Source organism: Geotrypetes seraphini, chromosome 4, assembly GCF_902459505.1.
Source record: "Geotrypetes seraphini chromosome 4, aGeoSer1.1, whole genome shotgun sequence".
NCBI lineage: Eukaryota > Metazoa > Chordata > Amphibia > Gymnophiona > Dermophiidae > Geotrypetes > Geotrypetes seraphini.
In genome coordinates this window covers 152,018,486-152,035,836 of record NC_047087.1, presented here as the reverse complement: position 1 = coordinate 152,035,836, position 17,351 = coordinate 152,018,486, and the positions used below count along the sequence as shown (strand labels likewise).

The 17,351-nt window shown below is 41.6% G+C and overlaps 1 protein-coding gene across 11 annotated transcripts in view; it reads right to left on the bottom strand.

Moving 5' to 3' along the window:
• C4H16orf70 (chromosome 4 C16orf70 homolog) overlaps window positions 1-13,070 on the bottom strand; it is a 1,667,531-nt gene extending 1,654,461 nt beyond the window's left edge. Inside the window, exons 1-2 of one of the 11 annotated variants that reach the window (XR_004539236.1) lie at window positions 12,549-13,069; window positions 11,244-11,377 (exon numbers count right to left, since the gene is read on the bottom strand). Coding sequence is in view for 9 of the 11 variants with exons in the window: in XM_033942210.1 (XP_033798101.1) it covers window positions 11,244-11,307 (64 nt within the window). In the remaining 2 variants the exon portion in view is untranslated. Of the gene's footprint in view, window positions 1-11,243; window positions 11,444-12,548 lie in introns of those variants that run through there. The other 10 variants (XR_004539235.1, XM_033942210.1, XM_033942212.1 and 7 more) reach the window with 10 other exon arrangements.
• Window positions 13,071-17,351: the final 4,281 nt, after the last annotated feature.

Sequence of the window (17,351 nt, the reverse complement as noted above, 5' to 3'; positions counted from 1 at the left end):
GTGAACAAACATGTGGATAAAGGTAAGCCAGTTGATTTAGTGCAGTGGTCTCAAACTTGAGGCCCGGGGTCACATGCGGCCCGCCAGGTACTATTTTGAGGCCCTCAGTATGTTTATCATAATCACAAAAGTAAAATAAAACAGTTTCTTGATCATATGTCTCTTTAGCTATAAATTACAATATTATTATTAAGACTTAGCCAAAAGGAAAGATTTATAAACTATAGAGTTTTACCTCATGCAAAATTGTCATTTCTTTAATAAGACATTAACTATTTTTTTCTGCGGCCCTCCAAGTGCCTACAAATCCAAAATGTGGCCCTGCAAAGGGTTTGAGTTTGAGACCACTGATTTAGTGTATCTAGATTTTCAGAAAACATTTGACAAAGTTCCTCATGAGAGACTCCTGAGAAAATTAAAGAATCATGGGATAGGTGGAAAAGTTCAGTTGCGGAATAGGTTATCAGGTAAAAAACAGAGGGTAGGGTTAAATGGCCATTTTTCTCAATGGAGGAGAGTAAATAGAGAGTGTCGCAGGGATCTGTACTGTGACCTCTGCTATTTAACTTATTACATTACATTACATTAGTGATTTCTATTCCGCCATTACCTTGCGGTCAAGGCGGATTACATTCCAACTAAAAAAAACAGGAATTACATACAAATTAAAAGGAGTTGAATAAGCGATGACATTGAATTTTTTGAGGTAATAAACATTGGATAAAGAGTTACCAAAGGGAATTGGAGGTCTTTAGGAGGTAAGAATATGGTGAGATTATGGGTTTTAGATAGCATTTGATAGGTAAAAGTGTTGTATAAGAGTAAGGGGTTTTAAGAGTGGGTGTGGTTAGGACTGTTTCAGGGCTTTCTTGAAGAGTAATAGTTTTTATTTGTTTTCTGAAAATCTTGTAGTCTGGGGTGGTTAACAGTAGGTTGGAGATTTGGTTATCCATTCTTGCAGCTTGAGTGGCTAGGAGGCCGTCGTATTGTTTTGACCGTTTTACTTCCTTGATCGGGGGAGGGTGTGAAAGGGGAGTGCGTTTTTCTATGTCTGGTTGAGGTTGCTTGGATGAGGCGATTGTTTAGGTAGGCTGGGCTGTTTCCATTTAGGGTTTTGAATATCATGCAGTAGAATTTAAATAATATTCTTTCTTGGATTGGTAGCCAGTGTGAGTTGATGTAGGCTATCTGTGATATGATCATGTTTCCTCATGAGTAGATGAGTCTCAGAGCAGTATTTTGGATTGTTTGTAGTTGCTTGGTCATCGTGGCAGGGCAGGGGAGGTAGAGGATGTTGCAGTAGTCTAGCAATCCTAGGATTAGGGATTGCACTATGAGCTGGAATTGTGATCTTTCAAAGAATTTCCGGACTTGTCTCAGGTTTCTCATTATTGCAAAGGATTTCTGTATGGTTTTATTTATTTGCAGTGTGCATAGTGCAGCATCTGTCTATTGTCACTCCTAGTAGTTTTATGGTGGTTTGGATTGGATAGTTGATTGAGTTAAGTTCTAAATTGGTTATAGTTGGGACTTAGTCATTTTCGAGGAGGATGAATTTAGTTTTATCTGGGTTGAGTTTTAGTTTGTGTTCTTTCATCCAGGTTGTAACTGTTTCTATTGTTTGGTGTATTATGTTTGTCATGGTGGTCTTTGGTTGATCATATGGTATGAGGATGGTGATGTCATCCGCATAACTATAGGTGGTGATGCCTAGGTTCTCCAGGTATGCCCCGAGAGAGGCAGTGTATAGGTTGAAGAGAGTAGGGGATAGTGGGGATCCCTGTGGTACGCCGCAAGGGTTTGACCAAGGATCTGATTTTTCTTTGTTTGATTTTACTCTGTAGGTTCTGGATTTTAGGAAGCCTTCAAACCAAGAATATACTGTATCTGAGATACCTATTGCATCCAAGATTTGGAGAAGGATGTTATGATCAACTAGGTCGAATGCTGCAGTTAGGTCCAGTTGTATGAGAAGCATTTTTTTTCCTGTGCAGAGGTGTTAGTCCTGGCTGTGGTCCATAAGGGAGCCCAGGAGTGTCTCTGTGCTGAAGTTAGTTTCTGAATCCTGATTGCATGGGGTGGAGTATGTTATGGCATCTAGATAGTTTGTGAGGAGTTTGGCTACTAGGCCTTCTGTAATTTTGACATATAGCGGTATAGAGGCAATGGGTCTGAAGTTAGATGGTTGGGTCTGTTGGTCCTTTTGGGTCTTTTTGAATTGGGGGTGATGATAATTTTCGCTGAAGTCAGTAGGGAAAAAAGCCATCTGTGAGTGTTGTTTGTATCCATTGCAGAAGTAGAGTACGGAATTTTATACTGGAGGTGGTAAGGAGATATGCTGGGCAGTTGTTGAGTCACAGGAGGCGTGCTGTATTTTTTGTAGAGTTTATTGAATTCGGACCATTGTATGTTGGGGAATTGAGACCATGTTCTGTCCGCTGTAGTAGATTCTTTATCCGTGGGTTGGGTTGTGATTTCGTTTAGGTGGGATGGGGTAGAGTTGAGGGTGGCTCTGGCGTTAGTGATTTTGTTTTTGAAATAGTCTGCTAGAAGGGTGGCTGATGGGGTTGGGTTGTTGTTAGTGGTCGTGTAGGGTTTGGTGTCCGTTAGGTCTTTAATATTTTGAATAGTTTTTTGGTATCTTGGGTTTCTGTGCCTATAAGGTTTGTGTAGTGAGTTTTTCTCTTGTCTTTTAGTAGGATTTTATATTGTTTGTTAGTTTTTTTCCAGGCGGTTTTCGTTGATCTAGGTTTGTTTTTCTCCATTTCTTTCTAATCTCTGCATTGTCTTTAAGTTGGAGCAGATCATTGTCAAACCATTGGTCTGATCTTCTACTGGTTCTAGTTTTGGTTTGTAGTGGGGCTAGTTCGTCCTGGGTGTTGGTGGCTAGAAAATTCCAGTGAGAGATGAAGTCTTTTGGGTCGCAGTCCTGGAGTGTTTCGTCTATTTTTTTCCAGAATACAGTTGGCTCGATATGTTTGCGTGAGGTGTATGTTATTTTTTGGGATTTAGGTGTGGTTTTGTTCTTGGTCCAGTTAATGCTGAAATTGTAGGTGTAGTGGTCTGACCAGAGGGATGGGGACCAGGTTCCATTGGGTGTTTGAATTACTTGGGTGGTTGATTGGTGGGTCATGAAGGCTGCAATGTCTAGTTGATGTCCTTTTTCATGAGTGGTTTGTGGGTCTAGGATTTGGAAGGATAAGGCATTGAGAAATGCTAGACAGTTTTTTGCTGGTGTGGATTTTGGGTCTTCTAGGTGTAGGTTTAGGTCTCCTAGGATAAGGTTATATTCTGCTGTTAAGGAGTTTTGGTAGATGAAGTTTTCAAATTCAGGTCTCGTTGTGGTCCAATTTCCCGGTGTTATGTAACAGAGCATGCATGCTAGTGAGTTTTTTAGTGTGGAGCTTGTGAGATGACAGGCAAGGAAGTCCATTTGTGTGGTTGATGTTTTTTCTTGTATATTTAGGGTTAGGGAGTCTTTGAATATTATTGCTAGTCCTCCTCCTCTTTTTTTCTCTCTGCAGGTCACTGTTATTTTGTACCCCTGCGGGCATACCTCTGTTATTCTGGGGTCTGTGTCTGAGGTTAACCAGGTTTCTGTGAGGAAGAGACAGTCTAGGTTTTCGGTTTTTAACCAATTTTTTATATGTTCTGTTTTGGATCCTAAGGCTCTGATGTTTAGGTAGGCACACGTTAGAGTAGTGGTTTCTGTTTGATTTTTGTGGGTCGTTTCAGGGTAGATGAGTGTTTTGGGAGGAGGTTGAGGTTTGGTCTTGGGAGGAGTTGTTCTTTTTCTCCAGGTTGTGGTGATGGAATGTTGGGTGCTGGTCTGGTGGTTCGAGTTTCTTGTTAAGAAGGTTCTGCCGTTATGGAGTTGGAAATTGGTTACAGAGGAGCTTGTGGGTGTGGTGTATAAGTTGTTTGCTACTACTTTCCAGCTGGTGATGAGGAGGATTATTATTAGGGTGGCTTGAGTATGTGTTTGTGTGGATAGCTTCATCTTTAGTGTCAGTTGGTGGGGGTTTGGACTGATTCTAAAAGTCGTTTGTCCTGTTGTTATTGGTGAGGGAGATAGATCTTGTTGTTTTGTGGTAGATGGGTTATGTTGTATGTCTGATCAAAAAGATTGACCTGTTCGTGACTTCGGGGGGGGGGGGGGGCAGCTCCCGGTTTCAGTGGGGCTGCTCTGAAGAGAAGAGGCTGAGTGAGCTGCTCTGCAGGGGGCTTCGGGGGGCGGAGTTGGGCTCCCACGCGGCCCGAAGTTTCTTCCCTACGGCAGGGGTCTGTTTTTCGTTGGAGCAGCTCCCTGTTTCAGTGGGGCTGCTCTGAAGAGAAGAGGCTGTGTGAGCTGGGCTCTGTAAGAAACAAGTCCGCTGCTGCAGGGGGTGAAATCGGGTCCCTGGCTGGTCGGGGGAGGGGCGGAGCAGGGCTCCCACGCTTCCTCTCCTCTGCTGGGCTCTGTAAGAACAAGTCCGCTGCTGCAGGGGGTGAAATCGGGTCCCTGGCTGGTCGGGTGAGGGGCGGAGCAGGGCTCCCACGCTTCCTCTCCTCTGCTGGGCTCTGTATGAACAAGTCCGCTGCTGCAGGGGGTGAAATCGGGTCCCTGGCTGGTCGGGGGGAGGGGCGGAGCAGGGGCTCCCACGCTTCCTCTCCTTTGCTGGGCTCTGGAAGAACAAAAGTCCGCTGCTGCAGGGGGAAAATCGGTCTTTTGCTGGTCGGGGGAGGGGCGGAGCAGGGCTCCCACGCTTCCTCTCCTCTGCTGGGCTCGTGTAAGAACAAAAGTCCGCTGCTGCAGGGGAAATCGGGTCTTTTGCTGGTCGGGGGAGGGGGCGGAGCAGGGCTCCCACGCTTCCTCTCCTTTGCTGGGCTCTGGAAGAACAAAAGTCCGCTGCTGCAGGGGAAATCGGGGTCTTTTGCTGGTCGGGGGAGGGCGGAGCAGGGCTCCCACGCTTCCTCTCCTCTGCTGGGCTCTGTAAGAACAAAAGTCCGCTGCTGCAGGGGAAATCGGGTCTTTTGCTGGTCGGGGGAGGGGCGGAGCAGGGCTCCCACGCTTCCTCTCCTCTGCTGGGCTCTGTAAGAACAAGTCCGCTGCTGCAGGGGGTGAAATCGGGTCCCTGGCTGGTCGGGGGGAGGGGCGGAGCAGGGCTCCCACGCTTCCTCTCCTTTGCTGGGCTCTGGAAGAACAAAAGTCCGCTGCTGATGGGGAAATCGGGTCTTTTGCTGGTCGGGGGAGGGGCGGAGCAGGGCTCCCACGCTTCCTCTCCTTTGCTGGGCTCTGGAAGAACAAAAGTCCGCTGCTGCAGGGGAAATCGGGTCTTTTGCTGGTCGGGGGAGGGGCGGAGCAGGGCTCCCACGCTTCCTCTCCTCTGCTGGGCTCTGTATGAACAAGTCCGCTGCTGCAGGGGGTGAAATCGGGTCCCTGGCTGGTCGGGGGGAGGGGCGGAGCAGGGCTCCCACGCTTCCTCTCCTTTGCTGGGCTGATCTCAATATTGGAACGACGAGTAAATTTGCAGATGACACTAACTATTCAAAATTGTTAAAACGCATGCAGATTATGAAAAATTGTAGGCAAACCTTAGGAAATTAGAAGACTGGGTGTCCAAGTGGCAGATGAAATTTAATGTGGAGAAATGCAAAGTGATGCACATTGGGAAGAATCATAGTTAGCAGATGCTACGGTCCACCTTGGGGGTAAGCACCCAAGAAAAAGATCTGGATGGCATTGTAGATAATACGATCAAACCTTCTGCCCAATGTGTGGCGGCGGCCAAAAAAGGAAACAAGATGCTGTGAATTATTTAAAAAGGGATGGTTAACAAGACTAAGAATGTTATAATGCCTCTGTATCGCTCCATGGTGCGATACAGTAGTGCGTTCAGTTCTGGTTGCCCTATCTCTAGAAAGATACAGCAGAACAAAAAAGAACAACCAAGATGATAAAGGGGATGGAACTCCTCTTGTATGAGGAAAGACTAAAACGGTAAGGGATCTTCAGCTTGGAAAAGAGACGGCTGAGGGGAAATATGATTGAAGTCTACAAAATCCTGAGTGGTGTAGAATGGGTACAAATTAATCAATTTTTTACTGCATCAAATTTACAAAGACTAGGGTACACTTGAAGTTACTACTACTACTATTAATTATTTCTATAGTGCCACCAGACACACGCAGCGCTGTACAGAGTTACAGGGAAATACTTTTAAAACCAATACAAGGAAATATTTATTCAGAGAATAGTTAAGCTCTGGAACGCATTGCCAGAGGTTGTGATAAGAGTGGATAACATAGCTGGTTTTAACCTTTTATTTGGTATTGTTGCTCGGAAGCAACATGTGTTTCACCTCCTTCATTTCTCCCTATGCATTTCATCTGGGACTGGAGTTTGCTTTATATTTCCATTTTTGTTCAGAACCAGCGTTTGTCTCCGTTTTCAAATTATATTTGCCTTTAAAGAGCCATTTACCAGGCTTTATACATAGAGGTTTCAGGGCTGCAGCATGATTCCCTAGAGACTCTGCATTGGTCCATCAAATTGGGATTTTGTATCACTTTTATGAGAAGGAATCAGTTTGCATGTTTATTTATTCATTCAATTTTCGATACCATTCTCCCAGGGGAGCTCAGATTGGTTTACATATTTTCCTGTCCATCCCAGCAGGCTCACAATCTTATCTAATGTACCTGGGACAATGGGGGAATTAAGTGTCACAAGGAGCGGACCCACCTTCCAGACTCCTTTCACTCTCTGAATCGCCGCCACAAAGCGGCGGCCCACTGGACTCCGCCCACCTTCCAGGTCTGCCCATGCTCCTTACTCGGCCTTTTGCGGCGCACGCCTCACAACAACTTATGCTGCACTAGCGCACTGATGTCACCTTTTAGCTAATTTATATTTATATTTTACTTGTTATTTTACTTGCCTGTTTATTCTGTTTTAATTTTGTGTACTCTTTTAGACACCTTTCACTCTCTGAATCGCCACCGCAAAGCGGCGGCCTGCTGGACTCCGGCCACCTTCCAGGTCTGCCCATGCTCCTTAAAACTCGGCCTTTGTGGCGCACGCCGAAGGCGCGCACCAAAGGAGCGCGCATACTGCTCCTTATGCGCGCTCCTTCGTGCGCAACCTGAGGGCGCCACTATTTTAAACGTAACACCTAAGCTTGCCGCAACAACCAACAAACAACTCAGGAGTTTATACTTTAATTCCCTACTCCTATTTGGTTTCCTATACCCTATAATTATGTCCTTACAAACATCAGGCCACTTTACTCGTACTTCAAATTCATTTCTCTTACCCTCAAACATACATGTACATTGGGGTTTTCGTCCCCCAAACAATAAATCTTATGTTCCCCGCCAATCGGTAATCACACCTATTTGCTCTCCATCTCCTACTAATTCCCTTCGAACGACTATTTTATAATCTTCTACTACCATCAATACTCCAAATCAAGTACAACTAAAACTAGGACTCATTAACGTGAGATCTATTAAAGCGAAATACCACCTTATAAAGGAAAGTATTATCTCACAAGAACTACATATCCTTTGTCTAACAGAATCTTGGTTAACAGACGGTGATGAAGCTTCTCTCTCCTTCTGCTGTCCACCCAATTACTCCTATGTTTTCAATCATCGTCACAAACGTAAAGGTGGTGGCTTAGCCATCATCTATTATAGGAATATTGTCAAATCTGTTGACTATTCCTCTGGAAGTGTAGCAATTGAATTCCTTCAAATTAAACTCAATATCAACCCAAAAATAGACTTCCTACTACTTTACATTCCTCCCCCTGTTACCTACAATAATTTAACCATCCTTCAAAACCTGATTTTTGATTTTTGCTCTTTGCTCTTCATCAGAACATCCCTTGATTCTAGGAGACTTTAACATTCATTTCGATGAATTAGCAAACCCTACCACCAGAGAACTTCTAACTTACACCAATACCTTAAATTTGCAACCCATAATACAAGATCCAACACATTCAGCAGGACACATTCTGGACATGATTTTAATTCCAAATTCATATCTTTCTATTTATTCCGATCTCCATAATACTTCAGTTCCTTGGTCAGATCACCATCTTATCACTATCAAGCTATATCTAAAAGATAAAACAATACTAACCTTACCACCAAAAAGGATTACATATCGGGATTACACAAAACTAGAGCCTTCAACTATTTCTCCATTTTTTAACCCAAAAATGTTAAAGGTACAAACTGATTCTCTAGAAGACCAACTTGCAACTTGGAACTCATCTATCCAACTTCTGTTGGATAATGAAGTGCCAATAATTAATAAAAAAATTTCCACTCGAAAACAACAAAATCCCTGGTATTCACAAGAACTCTCCTTACTTAAAAGACAGTTAAGGTCCCTTGAAAGGAAATGGCGTAAAAATAAATCTGCCGAAAATTTGAAATTTTACAAAGAACAATCAGTCCTTTACAAGATGAAAATTAACCACACTAAAAGAGCCTATTATACTAACAAAATCTTAAAAGCAAAAAATCCTTCTATTCTTTATTCCATCCTAAAATCCCTTATTCCTAACTCACAAAAGGAAGACAATAAAATTAATTTAACAGCTCAAGATCTGGCTAACTACTTTTGTGAAAAAATAAAAAATATACGAAAAAACTTTGATCACATTCCATTAGAAGACATTACAGATAATTTAAACAATAGTCATCTACCCCTTGCCAAATGTTCTACTTTTAACCTTCCAACTCTAGCTGATGTTGAGCGCATCTTTCAAAGAGTCAACTTAAAAGGCTCCCGTCTAGAGATTATTCCTCCAAAGAAATTTTTCTCTTGTTTTGGTCCCTTCATACATTATTTTATACTAAAAAGCCTTACTACAGGCTTTTTGCCATCATCATGGAAATCTGCTATAATCTTCCCAATAATAAAGGATCACAAAACAAGTTCAGAGGACGCCTCAAATTACCGTCCTAATGGCCAACATTCCATTCTTGGCAAAAATAACAGAAAGAATAGTATTCGACCAATTATCTGATTTTGTTGAATCTACCAATGTTCTACATCCTAACCAAACAGGATTTAGAAAAAATCATAACACAGAATATTCCTTGATAGGTCTTACCTCCAATATAATTTATCATTTAGACCATCACAACTCTGTTATTCTTTTTTCTCTTGATCTATCCGCAGCATTTGACACTATCGATCACACTCTGCTCCTAGATAGGTTAAAATCCATAGGCGTTTGCGATCTAACTCTAGAGTGGTTTACTTCTTTTCTGTCTAATCGCTTATCTACGGTGCATTTTAATAATACAATCTCTAACCCTTTCACCCATAACTATGGCATTTCTCAAGGCTTGATTCTGTCTCCATTACTGTTTAATATTTTTCTTTCACCTTTACTAAGTCTATGTCAATCTATAGGCTTTACTACTTATGCTTATGCAGATGATATTCAGCTGACTCATCTCCTCAATCCAGAAAATGAAATACAACAGATCAACCAAAAATTAGATAAAATTAAAAATTGGCTTACCCTAAACAGATTAGCTTTAAATATTTTAAAAAAAACAAAAACCTCTACTTTTTCTATGGAAACAAGGGTTAAATCTGGGTGCTCCATTTACCATTAATAACACACATCTAGACGTTGTATCATCGTTAAAGATACTTGGGATTATTATCGATGACAAACTCTCTTATCATGAACACATTAGTAATGTTGTTAAAAGCAGCTTTTATCACCTACGTTTGATTCATTCTATGTCCAAGTTTCTGGAACCTAAATCATTAAATATTTTAATACACTCACTTGTCATTTCTAAGCTCGATTATTGCAATTCATTATTATTAAATATCACTCAAAAGGAAAAGAAACGTTTACAGATAATTCAAAATACCGCTGTTAAAATCATTCATAACGGAAAAAAATTTGATCATGTACCTCCCTTTCTGATTGATTCACATTGGCTTCCTATTAACCACCATATAACCTATAAAATCCTGACTCTAGTATTTAAAACACTGCCACCAACGAATCACAATTCATAAACCGAATGCTTATTCCATATAATACTTCACGTTCTCTCCGTTCCACAGCTCAAAGGCTGTTGGCGGTTCCTTCTTTAAAAGTTACTGGTACTAGACGTCACGACATATATTCGGTGATGGCCCCTCAGACCTGGAATACCTTGCCACAATATATAAGATAAGAAAAGGACCTTAATCGATTTAAAAATAACCTGAAAACCTTTCTTTTCAAAGACGCTTTTAATACTTAAATGACATATATACAGTGCAAAAAAAAAAAAACCAACCTTTTAATAATAAAAACTTTTTTTACCTTTCCTCATGTTCCTTCCATTTATGGCTCTTTCTTTTCTTTTTAAAAAAACATTAACTTTGTAACTTTCTCCCTTTTTGCCTTATGTATTCAAGTTTGCCTATATGTTTGTCCGTCTAACCCATTTTAAGAAGTTTGTTGAACTGTATGTCTATTTTATACTTTATTGTAACTCGCTTAGTAAATTATTAATAAACGATTCATCAAATCTAAATAAACTTGAACTTACACTGTGCCACATTTCCCCATTCATACTCTGATTGGTTTGGCTGATTATTTTACATTTTTCCACAATATTACTTTTAGCCTTAAGGTGATTCACAGACAATTTAGCTTTTGCTCCAACTTTCTCTCTACTGTCACATGCTTCAGCTTTGCAACTTTATGGCATAAGCTACTTAGTGCGTGTTTGATAGGTATGCACTGACATTTTTATTAAGAATCTATTGAAACAATCTATTGATACAATCTATTGTATTACATTTATATTTCATTGTTTTAGTCTAATTTATTATTTACTGTACATGTTTTTAATTTTATGTATCTTTTAGAAATCTCATGTTTTACATTTTTTGTTTGTTTTTAATATCATGGGTTATATTTGATGTAATTATAAGACTCCTGAAGCAGGCTTTTTAGCCGAAACACGTTTGTGTCAGGTCCTGGTGTTACCATTTGCATGGTTGCTATCAAAGATCCGTTTGGCTTGAAGACCAGGTCTTCTCTGCACTTTCATCCGAATGGTTTGTTCATCTGCAGAGTTTGATACTTCTACTTTTTTGGATTTTCTACCTGGATAAGTTCCACTATCAGGCAGAAATTTTTTGTATTTTTTAAAAAGAATACAAGTATCTGAACAACAAAAAGATAAACTCATACACAGAAGAAAAAATTATTCTCTTTTACCTAAAGTGAATTCCCATTGTTCATTCCCAAGGGAGCGTTCCGGCACGACTTCCAGATCTAGCATTGGCTTGTCCAGACCAAGGATTCACTAAAAACAGTTGTTCACAATATTTTTTGCAGCTGAAATGTGTGCTCTGATAAAGAGAATGGAGGAGAAAGAAAAACTTGTAAAACTTCCTTTTCTAAAATGGTCATGTATCAAGTATAATGGGAATATTAATTATCCCCAGGCCTCTTACCAGTAGGACATTTCAAAAACACATATGGCTGCCACATTAATTGCACTGAAGCCCATTCAATTCTTATGGGTTTCAGTGCATTTACTGTAGCAGAAACACTACAGCAGCTTTGTAAAAGGGGGCTCATTGGTTCTTTCTTCAGATGTCAAATGATACCTATTTTCATATCTTTTACTCATGCATTTTTACACCAGTTTTCAAATTGCAAAAGCAACAAGTGCCTATGGAAACTTAGACATGTTCTATTGGTAATTTTTTAAATAAGTAGTATGCGCCTGTTGCGACAATCCCTGCCATACCCCACCCATCTACCTCACAATTACTCCACTCAATGAAGGAGTAACAGGATAGACCTTGCACAATGCAGGTACTTTGACCTTCATACAGAAAATATTTTTTTTTAATAGGGTGAAACACTTATGTAAAATTTTTGAAAGTTATCAGAATGGCTTAGAGGCTTATCTCCGTTTTTTAAAAATAAATCTTATATTGATTCAACAAAAATTGTTCATAATCTGCAAAAAATAATGAAATAATTACAAATCCAACTTCTGAAGGATTCTAAGCACATACTGAAAACAAACAAAAAAGGATAATTCAGTCTATAAAAATCCCCAATTTGTTTTCAAGTGCTTTTTTATTACTACGAAAACCGCTGGGTTGACTTTCGCAAGCAAAGCGTAAAAGTAGAAGCATAACTTGTTTCCTTCTGTTCTATGTACAACTTTTTTCTCGAAAGTAAAAAGAACAGCCTCATAAAACCCTACTCTACAGCTTAATTAGACGACATTCCCTGAATCTAACACTATTTTTACACAGTTCAAAGGTATGTGTGTGTAACTCAAAGGACCAAGGAGAGCACAAAAATAATAACAAGGAAGCAGACAACGCAGACAAGCAGCCAACAGGGAACAAACAAACCATAACACCCTTTAAATCCTATTCCAAAATGTTCCAGTAACCTGGCTAAAGACAGTGATTCCCTGCCCTCTCCCTATTAACATGCGAGTTTAGAAAACGATGGGAAAAAGCTAACTATAACACCTTCTGTTTATCTGCCACTTACCTCAACACAGACTGTCTGCTGTAAAGCGGAGTCTTTACGGCAGCAGTAAATGAAAGCTCAGCGTCCGCACTGTGGTTGGCGATTGTTCGGGCTGGGGAGGGTGGAAACGACTAGGACTGATTTGCAAGATCTGGATTCTCCCAGATTCTCGTATAAAAACATTAAAATCTTTTTTCTGCCTCCCTCATAAATATGTGCATTACCGATATGTTTTCTACCTTTTTTTCATTATTCCTTCTACATGTCGGCAAATCCATGGATGAGTCCAACTTAAATAACTTCCCCTGTCGTAGCTGACGTAGGATGTCAGTTTCACAGCGGGCGAGATTCGTGGCGAATATCTGTGCTTTAAAGCAATACCTTCGTTCTCCTAGTGTTCATCTTTAAAAGCCTTCCTCTTATTGTCGAGCCCCCTGCTGACGTATGGGCATCACAGGAGAGTGTAGCATAGTGGCTAGAACTATATAGTGGCGTACCTAGGGTATGTGAGACCGGGGCTCGATCTCTTTTTTTAACACCGTATTAAAAAAAACCAAACATTTTTTATCCCAGTACAAGCAGGCAGGTATTCTCACATGTGGGTGACGTCATCGACGGAGCCCGGATGTGGACACCTCACAAGCAGACTTGCTTAAAGAAACTCGAAGTTTCAAGTTGCCCGCATCGCGCATGCATGAGTGCCTTCCCGCCCAGCACAGGGCGCGTCTCCTCAGTTCTCAGTTTTCCGTGGAGCCAAGAAGTCCATCTTTGACTCTCTGCTTTTAACTTCGTTTACTTTGTGCCTTCTCTACAACCGCGGTTTGTGTTTTTTCTTCCCGAATCGCTGTTTCATTTTATTTCTTTTATTTTAGTAAAAATAAACCAACAACATTTTTTCTTCTTCCATTCGTTTCCGGGACAGGTTGCTCGGCCGCAGCCCGAGGGCTTCGACTTTGCGGCAGCTATTTTTCCGTCTATGTCCCAGCCTGCTACGGCTTCAAGAGGTGTAGCAAGTGTCAGCGCGCAATCTCTCTTACGGACCCTCACAAACGCTGCCTCAAGTGCCTTGGGCCGAAACATCATCCTAGGTCATGCCTGCCTTGCCAAACACTTCAGAAATGCAGAGTAATGCATTTGGGGATTAATAATAGGAAGGAACCGTATATGCTGGGAGGAGAGAAGCTGATATGCACGGACGGGGAGAGGGACCTTGGGATTATAGTGTCCGAAGATCTAAAGGCGAAAAAACAGTGTGACAGGGCAGTGGCTGCTGCCAGAAGGATGCTGGGCTGTATAAAGAGAGGCGTAGTCAGTAGAAGGAAGAAGGTGTTGATGCCCCTGTACAGGTCATTGGTGAGGCCCCACTTGGAGTATTGTGTTCAGTTTTGGAGACCGTATCTGGCGAAAGACGTAAGAAGACTTGAGGCGGTCCAGAGGAGGGCGATGAAAATGATAGGAGGCTTGTGCCAGAAGATGTATGAGGAGAGACTGGAAGCCCTGAATATGTATACCCTAGAGGAAAGGAGAGATAGGGGAGATATGATTCAGACGTTCAAATTCTTGAAGGGTATTAACCTAGAACAAAATCTTTTCCAGAGAAAGGAAAATGGTAAAACCAGAGGACATAATTTGAGGTTGAGGGGTGGTAGATTCAGGGGCAATGTTAGGAAATTCTACTTTACGGAGAGGGTAGTGGATGCCTGGAATGCGCTCCCGAGAGAGGTGGTGGAGAGTAAAACTGTGACTGAGTTAAAAGAAGCGTGGGATGAACACAGAAGATTTAGAATCAGAAAATAATATTAAATATTGAACTAGGCCAGTACTGGGCAGACTTGCACGGTTTGTGTCTGTGTATGGCCGTTTGGTGGAGGATGGGCTGGGGAGGGCTTCAATGGCTGGGAGGGTGTAGATGGGCTGGAGTAAGTCTTAATAGAGATTTCGGCAGTTGGAACCCAAGCACAGTACCGTGTAAAGCTTTGGATTCTTGCCCAGAAATAGCTAAGAAGAAAAAAAAAAATTTTTAAATTGAATCAGGTTGGGCAGACTGGATGGACCATTCGGGTCTTTATCTGCCGTCATCTACTATGTTACTATGTAAACAAGGAGCAGAGTCTTTGAGAGTGCATCGAGGTTCCTCCACCAAGCCTCTGGAGCTTCGATCTACAGCCTCTAGTCCTATTCACACATCGGCATCGGCTGCCTACGTCTCCGATGTGAAATCTCCTTGATCCTCGAGATCTGGTTCCAGACACAGTTCTCACCAACATTCGAGGCCTTCATCGAGGCATCCTTCCAGGCATCATTCTTCTTCTTATGACAGACCATCTTCCTCGAAGCCTCGAACAACTCCAACCTCGACCAGACCACCGACTCCTCGTTCGAGGTCTCCAATGCCGGACCTCAAGAATGTTCCCGTCTCGATTGCCTCATCCAAGTCACCAGGTTCCTTTGATGCCTTTTTCCCTGCTGAAGCTTCTTCTTCGACACAGGCTGCCTCGAAGTCCTCGAGTCCTTCTCGAGGCAAAGCATTGGCAGATCAGCTATCTTTCTCGTCTTTCCTGCGACAGATGGCTGTAGACTTGGACATTCAATTGGATACTGGCTCCAAGTATTCTAAGGAGTATCTAGAAGTCATGCATTTTCCTCAACCTCCGGCAGAGTGTCTTAAGCTTCCACTGAATCAGACTTTTGGTTGATGCATGGAAACACCTTTTTCCATACCAGCTGTTCCAGGAAAATTGGACTCTAGGTATAAAACTTTGCATCGCAAAGGGTTTGACAACTCACAGTTATCTCATCAATCCCTACTTGTTGAGTCCTCCTTGAAGAGATCTCATCCTTCCAAGGTTTATGCCACAGTTCCTCCCGGAAGGGAGGGGAAAACTAAGGACAAATTCGGATGTCGCATTTACCAAAATGCTATGATGACCTCTATAGTCCTCAATTATAATTTTTATTTCATCACTTACTTTGAATTTCTTCTTTCTCTTCTAGCAAAGTTTTTGACTTATTTGGATAACCAAATGCATTTTGAGTTTCAAGAAGTCATTACTTCTTTCTCTCAATTAAGTCTGCATCCCCTCCAATCATCTTATGATGCCTTCGAGTTATCTGCCTGAGCGGCTGCTTGCTCTGCAGCTATGCGTCGACTTGCCTGGCTTTGTACCATTGACATGGACTCTAACCTTCAAGACCGCTTGGCTAACATTCCTTGTGAGGGTAACAACCTCTTTGATGAATCCATTGAGGCAGCCACCAAGAAATTATCTGACCATGAGAAATCATTTGCTTCTATAGTCAGACCTAAGTCAAAGCCAGCTCCTGCCAAGCCTGCACGCCCTGCTCTTATCTATCAAAAGCGTTTTGCTCCGAAGCCGGCTCCTTATTCTCGCCCTCCTCTGAAAAAACAGCAATCTCAGAAGCAACAAAAACCCCAGGGGAGCTGCTACTTACTTACTTTTGCTGGGACATCGGAGGAGACTCTGTTTTGCTGCCCCGTGTCTCCCGCAGCAGCAGCAGGGCTCGGTGATCCATCGGGCAGGCACTGGAAGAGACGGACCCCTGACGTCATCGGGTCAGTCTCCATTGATTCCCTTAAATTAGATACCGCTGCTGCGGTTGCGGCCGCAGGGCATAGCTAAAGGGGCAGGTTCCCCTTGGAGCAACAAGGAGCTGAGGAGCAGGAATTCAGGTCGAATAATACTAATCTGTCATATCATGGGGAAAAGGAAAATTAAGCCTAAGAGTTCAACACCTGCTGTAGCTGGTCCCATGGACAGGCATTTGACATTTTCTACTGATAATCCACTAAAAATTTTACTTGATATGAACTCTCCCATATCAGGTGCATCAATGAGCCCCCTTGAAAGGACCCCCCCTTCACCCAGTATCAAGTGATAGCGAGAAAACTATCCCCGCAATTTCCACTGAATATGTGGTACCCTCTACTCAGACAAGTAAATTAGCTTTTACTGAAATACCTAAACCACTTGAATTTTCAGGTGTAGTAGAGGATCAACCACCAGCAGTGGAAACACAAGATATTACCCTTAAAGATTTGTGGTTAGGTATTTCTAGAGTTGAAGGGTTTCACAGAGAAACAGTGAAACAAACATTAAACTTTTCATAGTCTGTGTCTCAAAAGTTTAAAAATGTGGATTCCAATTTAAGTTGTTTGGATAAAAGATTAAGTGTGGTTGAAACTCAAATTAATACACTTCAAGCTGTCTCAGTATCTGGTGTTACATTCTAAAGTGGAAATGATGGAACCTCCGCTTGGTTAATTTCCCAGTAACTCATTTATTATCCCCTGAAATTTTATTAAGGAAATTTTTTTAAGAAATACTGGGATTACCCAATGCGGAAAATTTCCCAATAAATAATTACTACTATGTTCCGCAAAGAAAAATACAATCCGCCCAAGAGGTGGACCATCTGGTTACAAATGAAATAAATTTGACAGAGTTTTTGGAAGATAGTCAGGATGTGATCCAGAGTCAGTCCACTATGGTAATAACATGCATGAGTGAGATAGATAAAATGCTAATAATGAAACTTTACTTCAAGAATAGGCTGACAAAATTTTGTGGAGCTTTGGTTAGAATTTTTCCTGATGTCTCAAGAGTTACGCAATTAAGAAGGAAAGAATTTTTAAAACTAAGAACAAGAGTATTAGCTCTTGAGGCATCGTTTTATCTAAAATTTCCATGTAATTGTCTTGTTAAATTACAACTCTCAAACAAGTAGTCTCCCAAAGCCCCAAAGAAAAGGAACTAGATAAGAGGGAGAGGCTGCCTATAGAGTGAAAAGTGCTGTTGAACACTA